The sequence below is a fragment of the Carassius carassius genome, chromosome 14 (genome assembly GCF_963082965.1).
Source record: "Carassius carassius chromosome 14, fCarCar2.1, whole genome shotgun sequence".
NCBI classification, from domain to species: Eukaryota; Metazoa; Chordata; class Actinopteri; order Cypriniformes; family Cyprinidae; genus Carassius; species Carassius carassius.
In genome coordinates, this window is record NC_081768.1 from 31410820 (window position 1) to 31437666 (window position 26847).

Genomic DNA, 26847 nt, shown 5'->3' on the forward strand with positions numbered 1-26847 from the left:
TTCAAGCTGGCGGTTATCAAGCCTCTTATTAAGAAACCAAAACTAGATCCTAGTGTACTGGCAAATTATAGGCCTATTTCAAATCAATTAAAAATGATCTGTATGAAGAATTTCAGTCAGGTTTCAGGCCCCACCATAGCACAGAAACTGCACTTGTTAAAATTACAAATGACCTGCTTCTTGCGTCAGATCAAGGCTGCATCTCATTTCTAGTCTTACTTGATCTTAGTGCTGCGTTCGACACCATAGATCATGACATACTCATAGATCGATTACAAAACTATACAGGTATTCAAGGGCAGGCTCTAAGATGGTTTAGATCCTACCTGTCCGATCGCTACCATTTTGTTTACTTAAATGGGGTTTCATCTCATTTATCACCAGTAAAATATGGAGTGCCACAAGGATCCGTCCTAAGTCCCCTTCTATTTTCAATATACATGTTGCCCCTTGGTAATATTATTAGAAAATACGGAATTAGCTTCCACTGTTATGCTGATGATACTCAGCTATATATCTCAACGAGACCAGATGAAACTTCCCAATTATCTAAGCTAACAGAGTGTGTTAAAAATGTAAAAGATTGGATGACAAATAATCCAATTAAACTCGGATAAGACAGGGATATTAATTATTGGACCAAAAAACACTACACAGAATCTTGTAGATTACAATCTGCAACTAGACGGATGCACTGTTACTTCCTCTACAGTCAGAAATCTGGGTGTTATATTAGACAGCAACTTGTCTTTTGAAAATCATATTTCCCATGTTACAAAAACTGCATTCTTCCATCTTAGAAACATTGCCAAGCTACGAAACTGTTATCTGTTTCTGATGCAGAAAAGCTAGTTCATGCATTCATGACCTCTAGACTGGACTATTGTAATGCACTTCTAGGTGGTTGTCCTGCTTCTTCAATAATCAAGCTACAGGTAGTCCAAAATGCAGCAGCTAGAGTCCTTACCAGGTCAAGAAAATATGATCATATTACCCCAATTTTACAGTCTCTGCACTGGCTAACTATTAAGTTCTGTATCAGTTACAATATATTATTACTTACCTATAAGGCCCTAAATGGTTTAGCTCCTGCTTACCTAACTAGTCTTCTACCACGTTACAATCCATCACGCTCCCTAAGGTCACAAAACGCTGGACTTTTGGTAGTTCCTAGGATAGCAAAGTCCACTAAAGGAGGTAGAGCTTTTTCACATTTGGCTCCCAAACTCTGGAATAGCCTTCCTGATAATGTTCGGGGTTCAGACACACTCTCTCTGTTTAAATCTAGATTAAAAACGCATCTCTTTCGCCAAGCATTCGAATAATGTATCTCTTAAATTGTGAGTGTAGTTGCATCTGATCAAATGTGCATTTTTATTCTTTAGCTTGGGTTAAACTAATTAATTTTACTTTGTTGGATCAGCAGCTATGCTAATGATGTCTCTTATTTTGTTTCTATGTTTTGCCACGGGATGTAACTAGGATTTACACAAGCTCCAGTCTGGATCCAGAACACCTGAGAAGAGATGATGCTGACCCTGAATCAACAAACAGAACTAACAAATAGTGTGACTGCATCATATAATAATTATTAATTATTAATAATGTTCATCGTCTGGCTGACTATGCCTTGTATTAATTTTTCTAAAAATCCTGTCATACGTGCACAAACTGACAGTCACCACTTATAAGCTACTACTAAATATTGTAGAAACATAATTTTCAGTAAAGTTGCTTTGTAACGATTTGTATTGTAAAAAGCGCTATACAAATAAACTTGAATTGAATTGAATGAGTGCAGGCAGACTCACTCCGTTCTCCGGCCGTCTGTCTGTGGGCTTCTTGACACCGTTCCTCTTCTGATTCCAGCTCCTTGAGTCTGAAACACAGACACAAGCTCAAGCCCAGAGATACTGTGGAAAACACCTGAGCTTCATCTTTCAGTGCTTACAGACACTCATGAGTCTAACGCATTACTGTAATCAGAGCACTTGTTAACGTAACGTTTGACTGATAATGAATTCTGCCAATGCAAATAACTGATTTGGGAAAACAGATTCACGATTATCCTATTCTTTAAAGGGGTCATGAACTGAAAAACCAAACTTCCCTTGATCAGCTGACATATAAGAGTTATTTATACTATAAAAACATCCTGTAAGTTTCAGAACTCAAAACGTTCTCAAAACTGCCAAAATGACAGTTTGTGGAGTGTTCCACTCTATGATGATGTTATACTGTGGATAAACACCGCCTCTGCAGAAGATGATCAACGCCTGCTTCTACATCGCTGCCTGTTTAGCCCCGCCCACCGATTCCACACCACTGCCCGTTTAGCCCTGCCCACCAATTACTCACCATTGTCTGTTTAGCCCCGCCCACCAATTCCACATCATTGCCTGTTTAGCCCCACCCACTGATTAGTTAAGTAACTCAAACTGCAAAAGCTGCTGAACATGTTCAGCAAAAACTGACTGTATTTCCAGTGCATCATTTCCAGCAGTTTCAGCAGTGACTCACAGAGGAGTCGCTCCTGTAATCATCTTACAATACGGAAGAATCCTTTCGAAGGTTTGCAGAGACAATGCACCTCTACAACTAAGTAATGCACAGAAATTGAAAAACTCAGCATAAATCTATTTTTAAATAAAATAAAAACACTAAAGAAGAAAATGAGTCGTTTCGGGACAATGCTTTCAGTAATAATCTTGTTTTGACTAACAGATAAGTTGTGAGTTGTTTCTGTAGCACAATGAGCTCCTACATCAAAAGATCCTTTAATAAAGCCCCTTTAAGGAAAGCCTGAGATACATGTTCTACTATAGACTTGTGCGATGTTTTAAAAAATATTATCCAATATTGTTGTCCAAAGTTGTTACGGTAGTAAAACCACCCGAAGGAAGAGCAAGTTTGATGAGAAATATTTTTTTATGTAAGATTATATAAAACATAGCCTCATCTAGACAACCTGTAATTAAACTTCATAATAACCAGACAATATATTGTCAAGCACGGATACATTCCCATGTTCTGAGAGGAAAAGTCCTTTTGACTTAACTCACACAGTGAATTGTGTGTGTGTGTGTGTGTGTGTGTGTGCTTTAGGATCACAGAGGTTCAGGAACTTTCTGTGCCAGACGCGGTGTGATCTTACCTGTGGGTGTGTTGGGTGCTCTGCCTCGCCGCAGGAAGAAGCGAACCTCAGGCCTCCTCTGCCCCCACTGCAGCAGCAGATCCATCATCTTCTCGCTCTCGCCCACCGCCCGCTCTGCACACACACACACACACACACACATCCAACACCCATCTACTCAGCACTATCTACTGGATTCATTAACACAAGTGTGGTGGAGCTTCACTCAGAGTCTAATGTTGCTCGAGTCATCGTGCGCTCCTCATGAGTCACACTCATCGTCTTTTTTTCTACACTACAATCAATCTAATATATTTCCGTTCAATAACATTTTTGTATTTTGAGAGAATTTGATGGTACTAATTAATATTTATGCAATAATTATGATCATTGAATATTAATAGAAATATAATTAATTATACATTTAATAATACATGAGAAATATATTGCATTATACATTTATTTTAATAAAAAAAATGTTTTTATAAATGTATTAATATAAATATGAACATTCTGTTACCATATAAAGCTATGAACTATAACAAAGGAAGAACTACTCAATCTCATGCTGTAGTTGAGTCTAGAGCCCAGCATCCAGCTATCACTGTAACTGAATTAAAAGCAGATCTCAAAGGGTTTAGAGCCTCACCTGAGCCCCTCCAGACTTCAGCCAGGTGACCGCTGGCCTCGGCCGGCTCCTGACACAGCTCCAGTACGTCTGCACACACCGTCTCCGGCGTGATGGGCACCTCGGTGAAGTGCTGGTCATTGTTACTGAGGTACACAGTCAGGAACATCTGGAGAACACCAGCAGATGAGGAGGCTGAGAGTTTAATCACACGCACGGATCGGTTCGATCACAAGACATCGCTCTGTGCCTCTCTCTGATTTAACACACCTGACCATCAGCTGATGAGGAGAGAGAGAGACACACAGAACGTGCAGAGCATCTGGATCAGGACTGATATCAGGAGCACAGGGACATATTTGTAGAAACAGACAACAATACATCGTATGGGTCACAATTAAACATTTCTCTTTTACGCCAAAAATCATTAGGATATTAGGTAAAGATCGTTTTCAGATCAAATTCCTGACCATAAATATATCAAAACTTGATTCTTAGTAGTATGCATTGCTAAGAACTTCATTTGAACAACTTTAAAGATGATTTTCTCAATATTTCGATTTTTTCACATCCTCAGATTCCAGATTTTCAAATAGTTGTATCTCAGACAAATATTGGACCACAAAACCAGTCATAAGTGTCTTTTTTTTATCCATTGATGTGTGGTTTGTTCGGAGGACAATATTTGTCTGAGATACAACTATTTGAAAATCTGGAATCTGAGGATGTGAAAAAATCTAAATATTGAGAAAATCATCTTTAAAGTAGTTCAGATAAAACTCTTAGCAATGCATATTACTAATCAAGAATTAAGGTTTGATATATTTACAGTAGGAAATTTACTAAATATCTTCATGAACATGACCTTTACTTAATATCCTAATGTTTTTTGGCATAAAAGAAATAATAATTATAATTTTGACCCATATAATGTATTGCTGTCTGTTTCTACAGATATCCCTCTGCTTCTGTGCTGCAGACACAGATGAGATGCTGCTGGTCACGTGACGATGACATCACGACCGATGAAGTACAGTCGTGGCCAAAAGTTTTGAGAATTACATAAATATTAGTTTTCAAAAAGTTTGCAGCTAAACTGCTTTTAGATCTTTGTTTCAGTTGTTTCTGTGATGTACTGAAATATAATTACAAGCACTTCATACGTTTCAAAGGCTTTTATCGACAATTAAATGACATTTATGCAAAGAGTCAGTATTTGCAGTGTTGGCCCTTCTTTTTCAGGACCTCTGCAATTCGACTGGGCATGCTCTCAATCAACTTCTGGGCCAAATCCTGACTGATAGCAACCCATTCTTTCATAATCACTTCTTGGAGTTTGTCAGAATTAGTGGGTTTTTGTTTGTCCACCCGACTCTTGAGGATTGACCACAAGTTCTCAATGGGATTAAGATCTGGGGAGTTTCCAGGCCATGGACCCAAAATTTCAACATTCTGGTCCCCGAGCCACTTAGTTATCACTTTTGCCTTATGGCACAGTGCTCCATCGTGCTGGAAAATGCATTGTTCTTCACCAAACTGTTGTTGGATTGCTGGAAGAAGTTGCTGTTGGAGGGTGTTTTGGTACCATTCTTTATTCATGGCTGTGTTTTTGGGCAGAATTGTGAGTGAGCCCACTCACTTGGATGAGAAGCAACCCCACACATGAATGGTGTCAGGATGCTTTACTGTTGGCATGACACAGGACTGATGGTAGCACTCACCTTTTCTTCTCCGGACAAGCCTTTTTCCAGATGCCCCAAACAATCAGAAAGGGGCTTCATCGGAGAATATGACTTTGCCCCAGTCCTCAGCAGTCCATTCACTATACTTTCTGCAGAAGATCAATCTGTCCCTGATGTTTTTTTTGGAGAGAAGTGGATTCTTTGCTGCCCTTCTTGACACCAGGCCATCTTCCAGAAGTATTGTCCTCACTGTGCGTGCAGATGCGCTCACACCTGCCTGCTGCCATTCCTGAGCAAGCTCTGCACTGGTGGCACTCCGATCCCGCAGCTGAATCCTCTTTAGGAGACCATCCTGCCGCTTGCTGGACTTTCTTGGACGCCCTAAAGCCTTCTTTACAAGAATTGAACCTCTTTCCTTGAAGTTCTTGATGATCCTATAAATTGTTGATTTAGGTGCAATCTTAGTAGCCACAATATCCTTGCCTGTGAAGCCATTTTTATGCAACGCAATGATGGCTGCATGCGTTTCTTTGCAGGTCACCATGGTTAACAATGGAAGAACAATGATTTCAAGCATCACCCTCCTTTTAACATGTCAAGTCTGCCATTCTAACCCAATCAGCCTGACATAATGATCTCCAGCCTTGTGCTCGTCAACATTCTCACCTGAGTTAACAAGACGATTACTGAAATGATCTCAGCAGGTCCTTTAATGACAGCAATGAAATGCAGTGGAAAGGTTTTTTTGGGATTAAGTTAATTTTCATGGCAAAGAATGACTATACAATTCATCTGATCACTCTTCATAACATTCTGGAGTATATGCAAATTGCTATTATTAAAACTTAAGCTGCAACTTTTCCAATTTCCAATATTTATGAAATTCTCAAAACTTTTGGCCACGACTGTACATAATTCATACTCCATTATGGAATAATCTTGTGTAATTGTCATGAAGCGTGTCTTTATTCAACAGAAGTACTGCTGAGAGAGTGTCTGATTTCTGACAGCCAGTGAAGACTGAGCTCATAATCAATCAACACAGCTGGTTTTATAATAATAAAAACATCACAATCTCGTAAAGACCACCAATATTGTGTGTACAGTAAGGAACATAAAATAACCTGGTTTTAATTGTTATTATTATTCCTTGTAAGGAGTTAGAGTCGGGGAAATGTCTGGATTGATTGCAGTAGCATTATTATGAATTAAAAAACTAAATAAATAATTAAATGAGCGGATGTGAAACTTTAGTGTGAGTGACAGACAACACAACACACAATCCTACTGTTTTATATTGTCTGAGGCACAATAATGGGTAACTTTCATGTGAAAGTATTGCTCTATTATGACAACAACACATTAATCTCATGTTACTTTGTAGAATCCCCAACATTAATCTAAGACAACAGTCAATAATCATTACAGCTAACATATATTCAGATGAGATGAGAAAGAAGCAAAACCTGGGGTTTTCATGAACTTCTTACATAACATTAAACGAGAATATAACGCCTGTTCGCTCACCGGCATCATCTTCGCGTCGAGCTCGGGATGTTTTTCCACCGAGATCGAGCTGAATGACGGTTTACAGCTTTAATCAAGTTAAAAGTGCAGCTTTGTGCGGAGAGAAACCGTCCTGTCCTGTTTGAGACGAGGCGTGACGTCAGAGGCCTTCCCAAACTTTCCTTCCGCGAGTTTTTCTTCTGACGACAGATCACGATTACCGAGAACTGTTTTATTTTCCAAACACGCACTCAGGTGTCCAGATGACAGAACAAGTTCACGCAGATGTGATTCTTATTAGAGTTCATTGTGTTTTTTCCTCTGTGTGATATCTGGATCTCAGCATGTTGCTGATCCTCGCGAGCATGACGTCATCCCTCTGGAAACCCTCGCTCTTGGGGGCGGAGCAAGATGGCGACAGATAAACACGTAGTTTTTTGCGCTTAGAAAAATATTTTTTTCTGTAGTCCACATATACATTCAGTAATATTTATCACAGGGATGCGTATAGCTGGTTGGAGAGGTTTTTCGAAACGTTTGGGAAGCGCTCGATACTCCGCTCGCTGAGTACTTCTGCTGGTAAAGACGCGCAAACACAACGAGTTAAACAAGTGTTTCCACAAAAGAAATACATGCGCAATATCACATGGGATCTTTTATTAATGTGTACCCTTTTTGTGCAAACGCATTTGTGGCAGAATACAAACTAAAATTCTTTTAAAGGTTTTTCAAAATATATGCAGTACAGCAAGCCAATGACCATAATCATAACAGGTGTCAGGTAACAGGTAATCATAACAGGTGTAATCATAACAGGTGTTATTAAGACATCCTCAGAATATAATGCCTAGAAACATAAACTTAAACTGCTGCATCCTTTTGAGGACACTGTCATCATTGAGATATCTAACTTGAGATAAAAGGTCTATTCACTGTATCTGTGCCTTGACATTTTCAACATAAATTTTAAAATTGTCTTAGACATAAAAAAAGAAAAAAATCACCTTTAGAACTTCAAGCATATTTAAGTTTTTATTTATATATATTTCTAAATATTTTACTGCTTTTTAAATCATCAAATATCACGATTTGTCCTATGTCCCAAGGCATGTGTGCCATTTTTATGATGAATACACTTAATATAAGTAATATATTTATTTATTTATTTATTTATTTATTATCTTTTAACCTTGTTTGGTATATAAGTTATAGTTTTCTTGAATGTACAGTATATATATATATATATATATATATATATATATATATATATATATATATATATATATATATATATATTCCAATTATTAAATAAAATAATAATAATAATAACCTCACAATATTGTCCACCCTGTTATATTCGGCTACTGGCCCTTTAAATGAAAGTTGGAAAAGGTAATTACATCTTATCACACCGCTGACATCATTTCCTTGGAGGGAAAACAACTGGGGGATGTGAGTGAGAGCCTCTGTTTTGTTAATTGTCTGTTTTGATTTATTTTATCATTCCAATCTGATGTGGTCAACTTCAACATGTCCACCCTGTTAAGACGAATATGATAAAGTATATAGACATTCTTATTTGTAAAAATACCATTTAAAAAGTACATTCAGTTCTTTATTTGAAAGACTTTCTGTGTTAGCATTTTTTGCTCAGACTTTGTTGTAATTGTTGATTTTAGGATAAAATGTCCTAAAAGTCAGTGTCCACCCAGTAAGTCCACCCTGTTAGTGTCCACCCAGTCAGTGTCCACCCTGTTAGTGTCCACCCAGTCAGTGTCCACACTGTTAGTGTCCACCCAGTGAGTGTCCACCCAGTCAGTGTCCACCCAGTGAGTGTCCACCCAGTCAGTGTCCACCCTGTTAGTGTCCACCCAGTCAATGTCCACCCAGTCAGTGTCCACCCTGTTAGTGTCCACCCAGTCAATGTCCACCCAGTCAGTGTCCACCCTGTTAGTGTCCACCCAGTCAATGTCCACCCAGTCAGTGTCCACCCTGTTAGTGTCCACCCAGTCAGTGTCCACCCTGTTAGTGTCCACCCAGTCAGTGTCCACACTGTTAGTGTCCACCCAGTCAGTGTCCACCCTGTTAGTGTCCACCCAGTCAGTGTCCACTCAGTCAGTGTCCACCCAGTCAGTGGCCACCCTGTTAGTGTCCACCCAGTCAGTGTCCACCCTGTTAGTGTCCACCCAGTCAGTGTCCACCCTGTTAGTGTCCACCCAGTCAGTGTCCACTCAGTCAGTGTCCACCCAGTCAGTGTCCACCCTGTTAGTGTCCACCCAGTCAGTGTCCACTCAGTCAGTGTCCACCCAGTCAGTGTCCACCCTGTTAGTGTCCACCCAGTCAGTGTCCAGACTTTTAGTGTCCACCCTGTCAGTGTCCACCCAGTCAGTGTCCAGACTGTTAGTGTCCACCCAGTCAGTGTCCACCTAGTCAGTGTCCACCCTGTTAGTGTCCACCCAGTCAGTGTCCAGACTGTTAGTGTCCACCCAGTCAGTGTCCACCTAGTCAGTGTCCACCCTGTTAGTGTCCACCCAGTTAGTATCCACCCAGTTAGTGTCCACACTGTTAAGTCAGAAAACCTTACAGGCTGGACACATGTAGTGTACATAGTGATGGTGACAGCAACTGATGTTCCAGTTGAAGAAGAAAAGTATTTAAACTTTACTACATTTTGTATATGCATAAATCTTTCAAATTGTTGTTCATCTGTCCCTAACAGGGTGGACATTTTTGGTCCTCCTTCTAATTTAATTCGGCTCATAATTGCTTACCTTGATATACCTAAGGTTGTATTTACCATATATGTTTTTGCCCCAGTCTTCCTTCTCTCTGAATCTCCTACTGAAGTGACCATCTCTTGGTGGTCTTTTGGGCATCATGGATTTGCATAAGCAAATTTTAGATTCAAATTTGTCAGATACGTCAGCAAATTATCAGTCTCTATCAGACTCTAAAGAAATTTGCATGAAACTGTCAGAAATGTAGCGAAACATATGTGACCCTGGACCACAAAGCCAGTCTTAAATGTCATTTTTTGAGATTTATGCATCATCTGAAAGCTGAATAAATAATCTTTCCATTGATATATCTATGGTAGGAAATGTATAAAATATCTTTTTGGTATATCACTTTACTTAATATCCTAATGATTTTTGGCATACAAGAAAAAAATGATAATTTTGACCCATACAAGTTTTATATTTTAGAATAAACTTGTCATGCATTTCATGCATATAATTTCGTCCAAACAGAATTCCTCCTTTTCTTAAATGGGTAATATTCATCCATTTATATTATATAGCTGAGGCGCAGTTCCCTGTTTAAACGAATGGTTCACTCATTCGAGTCGGATCTTTTTAATGAATCGGTCAAACTAGTGATTTGGACAGTTCCCATTATTCATTTGACTTTCTGTAAAACTATAACACGATACGAACACGAGGTACAAAAGTACCAGAGAAAGTGGAATATTTACCTACAATACACTGAAGATGAGCCTGAAAGCGACCTGTCAGTCCATTTCCTATGAAGAAGCTATTTCTGAAATCAACACTTGCAGGTTGTGAACGACTGAGGTAAAAGCATTTTACAAACAAAATAATCAAAGCAATGATAAATGAATAATACTGCACACTATCAGTATTTAAAAGCGTATCCAGAAATAGATTGATTCACAACAAGTTGGTCCCGTGACCTTCATCAGGCATATAAATATAAGCAGAACACGAAAAAGCACACAGGACATTTTGTTGGAAATGTACCACAATGTAAAGCTTGGAGTGTACAGTGTAAATGCCATATTGTGCTTTTTCACGCTTAAAACTGTTAAACCCAGGCCATTGTAAACTTACTGGGTTATGATTTTCATTCTATTCAATCTTTACCCCGGGTTAGGATTATGGGGCCAGTTGTTCAAATGTAATCTGATTGGATTTTGGCGATTGGATAAAATCTTTAAAATGTATTTTTCAAAATAATAAAATTATTCTGAAATCAGATTAGATCACAACATCGATCTAATCTGATCTGGATCAAATTGTCAGTTTGTGTTGTTCAAAAAGATTCAGGTAGATTGGGATACATTTGATCCAAAAAAAATCTGGATTATACTGATCCCAGCAGGAGGGCGGATTTTAGGAACAGATGATAGGAACATGTCCTGTTTACAGACATTAAACAGGTTGACATTAAGCTTCTTAAGCCTTTTAGTAGCCTACAGTTGTCACGGTTGGGTTGAATGAGCACACATGAAGGAGGTGATTCAGACAAATAGGCAATCTCTAATAATCTAATCAGTAAATCCAACAGAGAAGAAGCACCACAGCACATAGAGATGACAACAAGAACTGAAACAGTAGAACTTCAATACAAATGACTAAGATTCCTGATAGAGTACAGATTAAACTAATAAGTGTCCATAACAAACTAACTCAGGAATGAAGGTGTGACAACAGTAAAGTAAAAAAATAAAAATGGTGCCATAAAATAATCCCCAAACAGCTGTCAATAACAAACAAAATCACTATTTGTAAACTACATTAGCACAAGAGATTAACCAGTCAAAAGTAGTTTTTTTTAAATGAGTGAATGCAACGAGTCTTGTGGGAATGCAATGCAGAACTTCTCTGAGAGAATGCAAAAGCATTGACATATATTATATATATATAGAGAGAGAGAGAGAGAGAGAGAGAGAGAGAGCACTAATATTCCAAATTTGGTAATCTGAAGAAGTGTGATTGAATCCAATTCCTCGTTGTATCCTTTGTGTTTGTATTTTCTTGTTTTATTAATGTTGTTTGTAAATGACACACTGCAGCTCTCACTAATTAATGATTGAGTCTCATTGGCTGCCTCTGCTATTTGCACCCACTGCTTCATTGAAATGTTGCACAATCATCGCCTTTATAATATCAAACACATAACAGCCCCACACACAGAGAGGAGGACGTTTGAGTGGCCAAACAAACTCCAACAGTAGCAGATGTTAGTTAGGTATTGAGGTCAAAACGTCTCCACAACTATAATTAGACAGCACCTACATAACCACAGCTTGTTTGCCATATAAAGTCTTTGGTGTCTTCAAAGAACATACTCATACATCCACAGTTTGCCCTACATTACTGAAACTTTCAACTGGAATGGATCCTAAGTCAAATGAGACCATAACAGAGCTTTTTGAAAAAAAAAACAATACAGAGCTAGATTTGGTGTGAACAGAAATGGAGAAATGGTCTCAGTGTCACAAGTTAAACTTAGAAACCAAGAAGAGCTGGATCCAAGTCCAGATCAAAAATTAATAATACTTCCAAGCAAAATAGAAAATCAAAAAACAAGGAAACAAAATATGAGGAAACAGAGCACACACACAAGATGTCCACGAAAGGAAAGGACCCGACCAGGGAGACAGGAAACACTAAAGCTTTTACTGTATACACAAGGGCAAGGAAGGTAGCAAGGAACACCTGGAGAAACAATCAAGGGGAACAAATCATCAATGATAGTTCAAAGGGACTAAAAACTGGAACAGAAAATAGCAATCCAAGGGGAAAAAAAGACCTTTAATATTAAAGTCCAGACAAAAATTAAATAACATAAAGTAACAGACTCTAAGTAGAGAATTCCAGACACTACACTCTCAGAAAAGAAAGTACATAATTGTAACTTTAGGGGTACAATGGCTTGTAGTTAGCATCTGACCAGAAGTGCAATAAGCAGTAAGTACAGAATATACAAGGTCTACAATATATACAATAACTATAATGATAAGCATTATGAACATAATTTACAGATTTTAAATACTATTAGCATACTATTACTATTGATATACAGATAGGTGTGTTATGAACATACTATACAGGTGGATTATGTAAAAGTGTATGTACACTATAGGCAGAACAATGAACATATGAACATAATTACACTATTGCAATGGACAGTAAAGTGCATAGAAAATATTTCAGTGTGCAAATGGATTATTCAGTGTTTCTGGATGAACAGACAGTAGTGCAGGTAATAACAAGTTTCTGTTTTTTGCTTGTTGTAAATAAATAAATCAGTCAGATGTAGTGTTGAAGAGGGGGACGAGTCTGCGGTGTGGTGTGGGGGGTGTTGAGGGGTGTCAGAGGGCAGAGTTCAGCAAGGAGACAGCTTTAGGGAAAAGCTGTTCCTGAATCTGCTGTTCCTTGTCCGGAGGCTCCTGAAGCGCCTCCCGGAGGGCAGGAGGTTAAACACTCCATGGTCAGGGTGAGAGGAGTCCTTGAGAACGCTGCGAGCTCGTCGTAGACAGCGTTTCCTCTGGATGTCCTCAAGAGCAGGAAGTGGTGTCCCTGTGATGCGCTGGGCAGTTTTCACCAGAGTATACATCTACTGAGTAAGTGTATTTAACACCCCTGGGGTTGTTTTAAGTGTAACTAATTAAGTCCTCTTTTCAGTGCAAAAAAAAAAAAAAGTTAATTATTATGTTAAAAATAAAGTTAATGTACAAGATTAGACATAAAATCAAGAGTCTTCAGACATATGTATAAATTTCAACATTTATTGAACAAATGGGCAAACTGGCAGATGTGTAGAGGTTAATTAGTTACATTCATTAAGTGTTGCACAGAAACATAACATCATCAAATGTACCTAGACATGAACAAATATGACGTGTAGATTTGAGTTGTGTAGCATCCATGAATGATGTTCCTCGTTGTCCCATCAGCGAGCAGGTACTGTGTGGTCTCTTCTCTAAAATCAAGCTGTTCGTGTTAGTGCCTGCAGATAAAAGAGAAAACTAACACTCAAGGTCGGCTCTCCAACTGATTTCATTTATATTAAATCTGTTTTTCATATACCACCCATCTGGCAATATTTTGAGGCAGACAATAGATAGTGACAGAAATGTCCAAATGTACCTTTTTGAAGATGTTTTTCAGTTTGACAGGATGGCATTTTTCCAGGTCCCTTGCAGCCTTGCGATGATGTGGGAATCAAATGAAGTAGGAGACCAACGGATGCAGTATCGCTGTCCATTCTAGATAACAGATATGACAAAATCAGCAAAAAAAATAAAATAAATGCATGAACACAGACTACACAGTTACAGCAAAATACAGCAAAAATATAGATATTCTTATTCTAAAATATAGTCTAACCTTAGACAATCGGTTTCTTCCTCCTTTACAGCTGACTCAGAGGTCCATTGGGTCCTTGAAGGTCTTGGGAGAAGCAGGAACTTGGCTTCTTGAAAATAAAGAAAAAAAACAATGACAACAACAAAACAACAATTAATGACAACATCTCTCTCAGGAACCATTCTGCTAAGTTGATTGTTCACAACCTGGCATTAGCACACATCTTGGGTGACACATACGGCCATATACTTTTATTACAGGGTTCGTTAAAAATGAACATTTCATCAGTTTACTCAGCCTTTTGTTATCTTTGTAACACAACTGAAGATATTTTAATAGAATATAAGATTTATGTCCCTTAACTACCACTTTAATACTTCATAAAGAGATCTAATCCATAAAGAGAAGTAATTTATATGTATCATGTGGTTTAGTCAAAATGTTCTGTTTATGTTCCCTGATCAATGTAAAAAAAAGTTATTCTGTTCATTGTAAAGTGATCGAGTCTCTTCAGAAAATTTGGTCTAAACCGCTCGATTCATTTGGGCTAGTTTTATGATCTCTTTATGAACTGTGCAGACTGTCGATGGAAAGAAATTATCTCATTCAAAATATCTTCATTTGTGTTTGGAAAATGAATGCAAGTCTTGCAGGTTTGGAATCACAGAGAGTGAGAAATTATGACAATTCTTCAATTTTTGGGTCAACTTACCATTTATCTTTTTGCAGTTTGATATCTTAAATTAGTAATTCCAGGTGTGAACATAAACTAAAATTGTGTGCCTGCCCAGTTAAACTTTAATTTTTCATATTCATTTGTGTTTTAAATTTCTACTGCACAGAGAATAACATATAAATGAGACAGACTCACACTTCTGGCGTCGTCTTCATCATTCTGCTCCTTTCCTGAAGGTCTTCCATCACTCACACTCAGAGTCACCAGACTCACAGGAGCTTCCTTCACTTGACACTGCAGAAGTCTGGGCCCGTTCTATTGTAAAAAGGATAAAAACTGTTATTTCAGTTATTTAAAGAAGTAAATGTGGTGAAACAATTGTGATTACCCCTAATTATGAGTATGATGAGAACTGTCTATAAAACGGGTGTCAAATCATAAACTTTATTTTTTTATATAGCCTTCATTCTCGGGTCAATTAAATGAAACATTGTGCAATATTCACATGGAGGCCGGAAACAATTTAAGTATTTATTTAATCTGATTATTAAATACATTTGTATTTTTACAACCTTTATTCAAGTATTACATTTGTACATAATTTTAATGAGTAACGTGAGTAATAAGACATCTTAAAATGAACAGTGTACTACATTACTTGTTAAGAATTTATCTATTTATTATGTATAATGTGAAAAGAAACTATAGATAGATTCAGACATATTTCTCCATTAACACGTAACCTTGTATATCTGGAAGCATTTGGGACATTATTTAACCCAAAATAGGATGCCATATGAATTGATAAAGTACATGCTAGCTCTGCCAGTGAACACCGAAGTACACTGAAAGACTGACAGATTTACAGTTTCACCTACGCTACCTTTAACTCACTTTCATACGCAGCCCGGCACGTCACATGTAGGAGAAAAACATACAATCCGTGGCAACGGTTTTGCAATCCGTCCCATCGGTAAATAAACCGTACTCACGAATTCTTAAACTGTTCCCTCGGTTTAACAAACCGGTTTATGAACTGACAGGATGGATTGCAAACCGTCGCCACGGACTGTATTTTCTTCTACAGGTGACGTGCCGGGCTGCGCATACTTTCACGATACTTGCATAAACGTAACGTTAATTGTCTTAAGAAAAACATGATGATAGCATGTTTGTGCCTTGACGCAGATATGAAATGACAGACATGATATTCAGCGCTGAGAACAAGCAACGCAACGGAAAGCGAATGATGAGAAACTTTAACGTTTCTGTAACTTGCATCTCTGCACCTCACGATCATCATTAAACCTGACAAAAACACTCGCAGTTAGTAATTTCTAAATGTGTTCCCCAACAATCATATTTTGAGTAAAATTATCAACAAAAATGTTTTTCCAGAGTACTTTTATCAAGGGAAAAGCAATCCAATTTACCGTCTCGGTCGCTCGAGGAAAGAATGTCGTCATCACCTCGCGAGGCAGCCGTTACTGAGGGGCGGAGTCCAGACAAATCAGCTGTTTTTTTTAATTCCGCACTTTTAGTGTAAAAGTTAAATTACACCATATAACAACACTGAACATGATTACTATTTAACAGTGTAGATTTTTAATTAAACTCTTTGGCAATTAATGACTTTAAACACTGCAAATATTACACTGCTGATTTTACTGAAAGCCCTGTAAGAACCATGCTATCTATGACTTCGTCTCCGCCAAAAGAAAGACCGCGAACTGGACGTTCTTTTCAAATTAAAATCAAGCAGCCAATCAAGGCTGGCTCTTGATATTTTACCTTAACCTTTAAAAGAAATGGTACATATATGTACCTTTTAATGCTTGACGGCTCCTTATGCTTTTGGATCACTCTCGCAGTACTTTGGTGTCATAAAAGTGAACATTTTGCGTCTCTCCTTTGTCTGACACACCCATTTTAGATCTTGGAGTCTCTACTGATGAGATGATCTGTGTTTGATTAAGGAGACATGGAAAACTTGCAGTGTTGGGGGGACTCCAGGAACGTGGCTGTGAACCACTGAATTGTACGCATATCATTCTCTGTAGATCTCAGCTTCTCACACACCATGATTGGTCGAGTCCAACTCCTCCAGGATGGCACATCAATATGTGCCATTCCCAGAAGGTTTTCTGTGTCTCTCAGCACAGTCTCAAGAGCATAGAGGAGATTCCAGGAGACAGGCAGTTACTCTAGGAGAGCTGGACAGAGCCGTAGAAGGTCCTTAAAACATCAGCAGGAAAGTTATCTGCTCCTTTGTGCACGCAGGAAAAGGAAGAGCACTGCCAGAGCCCTACAAAATGATCTCCAGCAGAGCACTGGTGTGAATGTCTCTAACCAAAAAATGAGAAACAGTCCACCACTGGTGCCCTGTGCAGCTTCATCCTAAGTACATGTGACAAACACGAAAGGGTCTGGAGAAGCTGTGGAGAACATTATGCTGCTATGAGCGGTTTGGTGGTGGGTCAGTGGTGGTCTGGGGAAACATATCCTGACCTAAATCCATTAGAACACTTCTGGGACACCATGTTTCGGTCCATCCGACTCTTCCAGGTTGCACCTCAGTGAGCTCAGTGATGCCTGGTCCAGATCTGGGAGGAAATACCCCAGGACACCATCCATCATCTCATTAGGAGCATGCCCCGATGTTGTCAGGCATGCACACAAGCACATGGGGGCCATACAAATACTGAGTAACATTTTGAGTTGCTGCAATGAATCTTCAGCAAATTGGACTAGCCTGCTGCATCCTTTTTCACTTTGATTGTCTTTGAATTGTTCTCTGTAGATTCATCATTTTAATTTCCATCAAATGATGTGGCATCCTTTCTTCCTAACACATTACCAAGTCCATATCAATATAGAGATCCAGCATGATATTTTCCCCTATTGAGATCTGATGTGTTCCTTCAAAGTGTTCCTTTGATTTATTTGAGCAGTGTATCATAAGGAGAAGAATATTCCTTCCTGCCTGCTGATATACATTACATGCCATCTCCATCTATTCAAGTCAAGTCAAGTCACCTTTATTTATATAGCGCTTTAAACAAAATACATTGCGTCAAAGCAACTGAACAACATTCATTAGGAAAACAGTGTCAATAATGCAAAATGATAGTTAAAGGCAGTTCATCATTGAATTCAGTTATGTCATCTCTGTTCAGTTAAATAGTGTCTGTGCATTTATTTGCAATCAAGTCAACGATATCGCTGTAGATGAAGTGTCCCCAACTAAGCAAGCCAGAGGCGACAGCGGCAAGGAACCGAAACTCCATCGGTGACAGAATGGAGAAAAAAACCTTGGGAGAAACCAGGCTCAGTTGGGGGGGCCAGTTCTCCTCTGACCAGACGAAACCAGTAGTTCAATTCCAGACTGCAGCAAAGTCAGATTGTGCAGAAGAATAATCTGTTTCCTATGGTCTTGTCCTGGTGGTTTATTCATACTTTGTGTTTTCGCTCTACTGACGGTTTTTAGTTTTGTCTTTTGTAACGCCACGCCAGCAGAGGGAGCCCTCACCGGAGTATTGACTGTTCGCCACTCCCTCTGCTTCTACAGTCATTTCCTGTTTGGGACTATTTAACATGTGTCAGCATGTCACTTCACTGCGAAGTATTGCCAGTTAACTTGCCTTACCAAGCGTTTTCCTTGTGAGTATTCTGACTGTCTGTTTGTTCACGATTCTGCCTGTTACCTCGTTCACGTCTCTTGGATTGCCCCTTTGGAATTACTGTTTGATCGGACTGATTTTTGTGTTTGACTTTTTCGCCTGCCTACTCATCCCTGCCTACTGGATAACCCCTGTGTATGTTGAAAGATCGGACTGGCCTTACGGTATTGACACTTTGCCTGGTTACACGACTCTGATTGTAAGATCTTCCTTTAATAAACTCCTGCAAATGGATTCACATTGTGCCTCAGCCTCTTCGTTACATCTTTCTGCAAATTACATAGCTGTATGGTGTATAGAGATCTGACCCAGCACCCAAAAAAACTATCAAAACATGCAGTGTTCTGCGAAATATGGTAGGTAATTTGCGAGGGAATTTTTACTTTACAAATTACAGACATGGCCAATTTGCACAGGATTAAGATCACAGACAAGCTCCACTAATTATTACAAATGACTAGAGGACACCAGGTAATACCAATCCTGTACGATTAGTGCTTAATGCTTTGATGAAAATCATGGTGAAGCCAGTGAAGCCGGGAACCAAAGCAGAGCCAACAGAGCAAATGACCAAGGGAGAGGTGGAAATCGAGTTAGAACCAGTGCAGCAGAGAACCGGTGGTGCCTTAGAAGAAGGGGACCATTGGCCATTGGCACCAAGACCTTTCCCCCTCTCCTTCACCTCCTTGGAGCCTTGTTGAGAAGCATGCATGAGGGAGCCTCCTCTGACAGTGGAGTGCTGGGAGCCGTGACGCGGTGTAGGAATAGAAACTGACTGACAGGCAGAGAGCATAATTAATCAACTGTTCCTGACAGTGAACAAACCTGTCTTTCAGTAAACAGGACTTTAGCAGATTATTAAGCCCAACCCTAAACAAGCCCTTTAGCACCAGTTCTTCCCAGTCCACACTACAAATTAGGTCACAGAACACCTCAGTGTAGTCCTCTATAGATCTGGTCACTTGCCATGATCCCACAAATCAAACTGTTGAATCCATTTTTGTGGTCTTCTGTCACTAGGCCTATCGCGATAGTCGATAAATAAATTAATTGCAGGATAAAAAAAATTAGCTAGATAATTTTTTCGGCCACGATTATTTCTTTTTAAAATTCTTATTTAAATAATGTAATGTGTCATGATGTGGGGTTAGTCTGGAGCGCAGCCTGTGGACAGCACGCGGTAGAAAACACCGGTCCGATGGCACAGATGTCCCGGGAATAAAGAGATAACGTCTCGCTAGAGTGGCCAGCTTTGGGAAGCTCCTTTCATTTGCTGGTGGATGTTTGCGTCTCAAGTGATATTGCATTGTACTTGCACTACTGCTTTGTTTTAATACCGTGTAGCATATTTTGCAAGTAACTTCATTGCCCTTTCTCTCGAAATTGGCTTACTTTTTGTTTTCTTCATTTGGCTTGCTCAGCTAAATATGTCTGTAGGCGTGTGGTTGCGTGTGTTAACGCGCCCAGTGAGTTAACATACACATACAAGCGTGCGCCCGTGTGTCGATTTCTCCTTCTTTCCAAAGCCCTTCATCGGTCAAAATATTTACTTTCGGTTAACGGTTAAACGGTCAATATGAGTATCCCTTACTGGCATGTAAACATAATATAACATACAAAATTAACTAATTTTAAGCCACACGAAGTCAACATGTTGGTATTTCTTGCTCCGAATCAAAATATTTTATTGATCTTTGAAAAGGTGTACCTGCCTTATTATGCCATTATCATTATATCAGGTGAAACTGGTCTTAGAATGACAATATTTTCGTTTATCGCAAAAATTTCTTGGACAATTTATCATCCAGCATAATTTGTTATCGTGACAGCCCTATCTGTCACAAGGATGAATGCCAAGCAAAGGGATGAAACCAAGGAGAGACGGATCTAAATGCATAATAAGATAATTATCCTAATAAACAAAATGCAAACACATGAGACCACCAAGAAAGGACAAGACCTGCCTGGGAACACAGGAAAAACTAAAGGTTATAATGTACAGCTACACAGGGTCAAACAAGGTAACAAGGAACACCTGGGGAGACAATCAAGATGAACTCAACAATGAAACTACAAGAAACAAAAAATTCATCAAGGGTTCATTCAGAATGCAAGCCTAAGGCTACGTTCACACTGCGAGCTGAATTCCAATTTTTTTCTCAGATTAGATTTTTTTGTATAGCTCTTCATATTGTTGTTTTACCCTTTCAACACGCACCTGGATGCCAGCGCACTGAAGGCTCTATGTTTGCACGTGTCAGTGTTTACGAATAAATTAAATGAAACAGGATTTTTTTGTTTTTTTTTTACAAATTATATATCATTATAAAGGTCTAAGCCTCAAGTATTGATGAAAGACTGTTGTTTTTCAATGGAAAGCTTATAAGGAATGTATTTGCTAAATGTGTGTAAGCAGTACACATCAAAACGTACAATTAAAATGCAGTACATACCAGATAATTATCGTAATAACGAGTCCACTGAACAACATCCCAAAGTCAAGTCAAGTCACCTTTATTTATACAGCGCTTTTAGCAGTACAGATTTAGACAAAGCAACTGGAAAGCATTAAGTAGGAAAATAGTGTGTCAGTAAAGCAAAAAGGCAGTTCATCATTGATTCAGTGAATTCGGTTATCATCCAGCTTGATCTGTGCAATCAAGTCAGTGATATCGCTGGTAATGAAGTTTCCACAACTAAGCAAGCCAGAGTGGCAAGGAACCAAAATTACATTGGTGACAGAATGGAGAAAAAACCTTGGGAGAAACCAGGCTTAGTCAGGGGGGACAAAAATGCAGAAAGAGCACTTTAAGTCCAACAAAGCAATAACATTGTAATATGGATGGTTATTGCTTTGTATACGTCTCATTTCTTCAGGGACAATATTGTTTGTATCGGTTATGGAATAACTTACGCTCAGAAAACTGCATCTTGGTAGTTAAAAACAACATGGTTTTGTAGCATACGGTGTTACAAACAGAATGAGTTCATCAACTAAAAAAAAAATCAAAGATACAAAATATTGTTTATTTGAATTCTGGCGCTCTCTCGTGATGCACCTGTGATCTGATGGGGGTGTAACTTAGTGTTCGGCTTTTTGCACAAATAATTATCTCTTATTTTTTTTCTTCTTCAACATTTTTTATATGTGTGTATGTGTGTGTATTTTGTGAGGAAGGTGGCTGTATCTGCATGATTACCATCCGTATGAGAGCACACCATCATGTGGTAACTGTGTATGACAGCTATCAGTGTGAATATGAATAGAGTGTGATTATTGACTATATGTTGAACAGTAAAGCCCAACGGCTCTTCTTTCCAAAGACACCAAAATGGTGTGTAGCACACTGAAGTCAGGAACTGTTGATGGTGGGTGAAGGTTAACAGGTTAAATGTGCCCAATATCAGATTTAAAATGTGAACAGATCGTGGTTCTCATCTGTGCCGCATGCGCAAAACAATGATACAAACAGGGTTTCCAGAATCACAGTGTGAACGTAGCCAAAGTGGCACAGATCAGAATTGAGAAGATCAGATTCCATGTGGTTTATTCTGTTCACACTGTCAGAAAAACAGATCTGAGTCTCAAATCAGATTTGGACCACATTTGCCTGCAGTGTGAACGTAGCCTCAGATCCCTTGTCATATGTTCTGAAAGATTATTGTGTAGTGTAGAAGACACATAGTATTAAATGAAGGGGTACTAATTATTGTTGTATACGCTGTACATTTGAGAAAAAAAAATTTAAGATTTTTTTGTGCTATCAAATAATTAAATAAACATTTTGTTTGCATAATATATGTGTCACACACCTGGACTCATTTTGTGTGTTTTTGCCCCTGTGACCCAGTTTCTGTCTTCCGTGTCTGGTTTGATTAGTTTCCAGGTGTGTCTCTTCATTTCCCCATGTGTTCCATGTCCCTGTTAATTTAGTCATGCCATCCACCTGTGTTTCCCCAATTATCCCTTTTACTTAAGCCTTGTCCTTTCAGTTCTGTTTTGTCGGGTCTACTCGTCTAAATGTCAACTTGTCTACTTGTCACCTGTTACTTGCCACTTGCCTCTTGCCACCTGTTATTTACGACTTACCTTGTTTATGTTTTATTTAATAAATCCTTGTTTCGTTTATCCCTCGGCTCCGTGTTCCTTCCAGCAGCATAAGCCGTGACAGAAGACCCGACCTGAAAAAGTTAAAAACTGCGTGTTTTCCCTCCGTTTTGTTTTCCGTTTTTTCACAGTCTTTTTCTTTCCGTAGTGTTTCATGGATCCCCTCTATCGCCCCGAATACCTCCTCCTCCTGCTGGAGCAGGAGGGACTGTCTCTCGAGGACCATACCAGACGGTTTCTCTGGCTAGCTAATGCCACCAGCTACCCGGACCACGCGCTCTGCACCTTTTATCACGCCAGCCTGAACCCTAGGTGCAGAGCGTTGTCGCCCGAAGATGGTCCTCGGGAGGATTTCGCCGCATTTATAGAGTGGAATCTGTGAGAAATGGGTCCCCTCTCACGGTCGGCCCAATGGAGGATCTCGCCAGGTCCACTCTGGACCCAGAGCCCAGCCTACAATCTCCCCACGGTACGAGGCATAAGCCCGAGCCCACCGATGACGGAGAGCCAGAGAGCCTCCCGTCAGACCAGGTGCGAGAGCCGGCGACACTGCCCACCACGAGGGAGCAAAATATGGAGCGCCAAATGGGTCAAAATGAGGGGGTTTCCAACGCACCTATGCCAGATCTTCCGTTAAGCCCAGGAAGGGCTCCTGATCTTCCGTTAAGCCCAGGACGGGCTCCTGATCCTCCTGTAAGCCCAGGACGGGCTCCTGATCCTCTGTTAAGCCCAGGAAGGGCTCCTGATTCCCCGTTAAGCCCAGGACGGGCTCCTGATTCCCCGTTAAGCCCAGGACGGGCTCCTGATCCTCCTGTAAGCCCAGGGCGGGCTCCTGTTCCCCCGTTAAGCCCAGGACGGGCTCCTGATCCTCTGTTAAGCCCAGGAAGGGCTCCTGATTCCCCGTTAAGCCCAGGACGGGCTCCTGTTCCCCCGTTAAGCCCAGGACGGGCTCCTGATCCTCCTTTAAGCCCAGGACGGGCTCCTGATCCTCCGTTAAGCCCAGGACGGGCTCCTGATCCTCCGTTAAGCCCAGGACGGGCTCCTGATCCCCCGTTAAGCCCAGGACGGGCTCCTGATCCCCCGTTAAGCCCAGGACGGGCTCCTGATCCCCCGTTAAGCCCAGGACGGGCTCCTGATCCCCCGTTAAGCCCAGGACGGGCTCCTGAACCCCCGTTAAGCCCAGGACGGGCTCCTGAACCCCCGTTAAGCCCAGGACGGGCTCCTGAACCCCCGTTAAGCCCAGGACGGGCTCCTGATCTTCCGTTAAGCCCAGGACGGGCTCCTGATCCCCCGTTAAGCCGAGGACGGGCTCCTGAACCCCCGTTAAGCCCAGGACGGGCTCCTGATTCTCCGTTAAGCCCAGGACGGGCTCCTGATCCTCCGTTAAGCCCAGGAAGGGCTCCAGCCCCAGAGCTTACTCCAATGCCTGCTCCTCCAAAATTCCCACCCTCCCACCCACTCCTGCCTCCTCCTCCGCTGTCGTCTGGCTGCCCCTCTGCTCGCCCTCAGCCTACCATCATTGTGGTGCGAGCTCAGCGGGACCGCCATCCTCCAGCGACGCCTTGGTCGGCGTCTCCCTCACCTCCGCCTCCAGCCTCTGAGGCCTGGACTCCGCCTCGGCCCGTTGACCCGTCAGCTCCACCATGGCTCCTAGCTCCTTCCTCTCTGCCGTGGCCCGGCAGTCCACATGCTCTGCCTGGCTCCCTCGTCCCTCCGGCTCCGCCTTGGTCTGGCGTCGTCCATCCTATGCCTCGGGACTCCACTCCTCCGGCTTCGCCTCATCCCTCCGTCCCTCCGGCTCCGTCAGGCTCCTTCATCCCCTCGGCTACACCTCAGTCCTCGGTCACTCTGGCCTCACCGCGGCCTTCCGGATCCACATCGCCGCGTCAGTCACCAGAGCCATCAGTTCCGCCTAGGACCTCCGGCTCCTCCCCGTCACCCTGGCTCTTCGGCTCTCCGTCTCCGCCTCGGGCTCCTCCTCCACTTGCTCCGTTGCCGTGGGTCGAGTCCCTGGAGTCAGTGACCATTCCTCCTCCATGGCTCCTTCCACCGTCGGCCCCACCTTGGGCCGTTATGGCTGTGGCCTGGGTCCTGCTGGGTACCTCCTGCTTCACATCCTTCCTGTCTCCTCCCTGGCTCCTCCCTCCGTCATCTCCTCCCTGGCTCCTTCCTCTGTAGTCCCTGTCTGCTGGCCCCCTCCTGGGAGGCTGTCCTCCACCGGAACCTCCTCCCAAGTTCCCACCCACGCCTCCCTTTGTTGTTTCTACGGTGCGAGGACACACCTACCGGGAGGGGGGAGTACTGTCACACACCTGGACTCATTTTGTGTGTTTTTGCCCCTGTGACCCAGTTTCTGTCTTCCGTGTCTGGTTTGATTAGTTTCCAGGTGTGTCTCTTCATTTCCCCATGTGTTCCATGTCCCTGTTAATTTAGTCATGCCATCCACCTGTGTTTCCCCAATTATCCCTTTTACTTAAGCCTTGTCCTTTCAGTTCTGTTTTGTCGGATCTACTCGTCTAAATGTCAACTTGTCTACTTGTCACCTGTTACTTGCCTCTTGCCACCTGTTATTTACGACTTACCTTGTTTGTTTTATTTAATAAATCCTTGTTTCGTTTATCCCTCGGCTCCGTGTTCCTTCCAGCAGCATAAGCCGTGACAATATGTGTGTCTTCTGTGTATATTTATTAAATATATATGGATCCATACACATGGTATATATTTTTTAAATATTTACATGCACTACATGTCTGTAATTATAGTATGATAATTTATGTTATAATTGTTTTCTGAAATATATACATGTGTGTGTGCATTTATATATACATAATAAATATACAAAGTACACATACATATATTATGTAAACAAAAACTTTTATTTTGGACGTGATTAATCATTTGACTGCACTAGATTTTTTTATTTTTAATTTACTTATTTTACTTCAATTAAAGGTTAGGTTTTTGAATGTACATTTAAAATAAAAGAATAAGAGGAAGAGCAAAGACATGGGTCTGCAGATATTTTATATATTATTTTGGGGCGATGGACATTTTCCTGTTCCTTTTCTGTTTGGCATTGTGCAACATCAGTAAAATCTGGTGTCATTGGTCAGTTTTCTTTTCAATGTGAAGGACCTTATCAATCCTTTTTTGCAAAGGACATTTGCAACAAATATTCAGTCTTATTGTGAATGGGATATTCAGTGGTAGAAAAAGTGTTTTGGTGGTTTGAGTGCATTTTTGGAAATTAAATTGGGTAAATGTCTAGCTGGTTTGAGTTTTTGTGAAGTACTGAAGTCAGTATAAAGAAATGCATTCAACCAACAAGTGTAAGAAACTTTTGCTAAATTATTGTTCAATTTTAGCCACAAGGGGGAGGAGTGGAGGAATTTGTGTGAAGTAATCAGATGTGTGAAGTCTTTTGAGCATGTTCTTTTGTCCAGAAAAACCTTTCATTAAGATGGACACATGGTTATTGTTAGTGTTGCTGACACTTTACACTGGACGGATATAAAACATGACAGGGAGGCCCAGTCTGTCATAATGCTTCTTCATCACGTTATGTTCTTGCATTAATATAACAATTTATTTGAATCTGACACACAAGAACACCAGTAAAACCTGATTAAATTATGATTGAAATGTATTACTTTTTAACATGTTTTATGCTTGAAGATATCAATTTCTTATGGCAATTTTGAATATTTTATATCTTGCCACAGGGACTTTTATTGATTTTTGTGAAAAGTCGTGTTTTCATTTGGGCTTTGATTTATCCACAATTAGACCTTTTTTCTGGTACAGTATGAGCTCAGCAATAAAGTGCTGGATGCTGACAATGCCTTGCATTCCACAAATCTATTGCTGCAAATCAATACAACATAGCATGATTCTCCCATTGCATTCATTCTTTTAAACTTTGCGACAAGGAAATAACACCAAAGTGTAATATCAAGACAATCAACATTAATGTCATCATTCGATGCAGAAAAATGACTGTCCGAACAAACAGGGGTTCTGTTTCCGATGGCACATTTCAATTATTGTGAATTTGTTACACTCACAAGATCTCCTTCAAACTTGAGCAAAGGTTTGTTTTTCAATGAAGAAGTCAAGTGACAAAAATAAAGTCCTCCTCCATGCTTTCCACAAAGGCTCTGTCATTTTGCTCTCTGCATTTGTAACCTTCCCCCATCCCAAAACATGATTACACACTGCTCTTTTGGGGAGGGGGGTATGGGCAGTGGACTCTCTTCACAGGGGCCTTGGCCTGAGGACGGCTGCGGTGCCATGTGTGGAGCCTGAGCGAGGGGTGGGGG

At 40.6% G+C, this 26847-nt stretch overlaps 1 protein-coding gene across 1 annotated transcript in view; it reads right to left on the reverse strand.

Moving 5' to 3' along the window:
- LOC132157505 (apoptosis-stimulating of p53 protein 2-like) overlaps positions 1 to 7343 on the reverse strand; it is a 33170-nt gene extending 25827 nt beyond the window's left edge. The window contains exons 1-4 of the mRNA XM_059566875.1: positions 6971 to 7343; positions 3783 to 3930; positions 3155 to 3268; positions 1812 to 1879 (exon numbers count right to left, since the gene is read on the reverse strand). Of these exons, the coding sequence (XP_059422858.1) occupies positions 1812 to 1879; positions 3155 to 3268; positions 3783 to 3930; positions 6971 to 6979 (339 nt within the window). The 5' untranslated portion in view covers positions 6980 to 7343. The remainder of the gene's footprint in view (positions 1 to 1811; positions 1880 to 3154; positions 3269 to 3782; positions 3931 to 6970) is intronic.
- Between the last annotated feature and the right edge of the window lie 19504 nt (positions 7344 to 26847).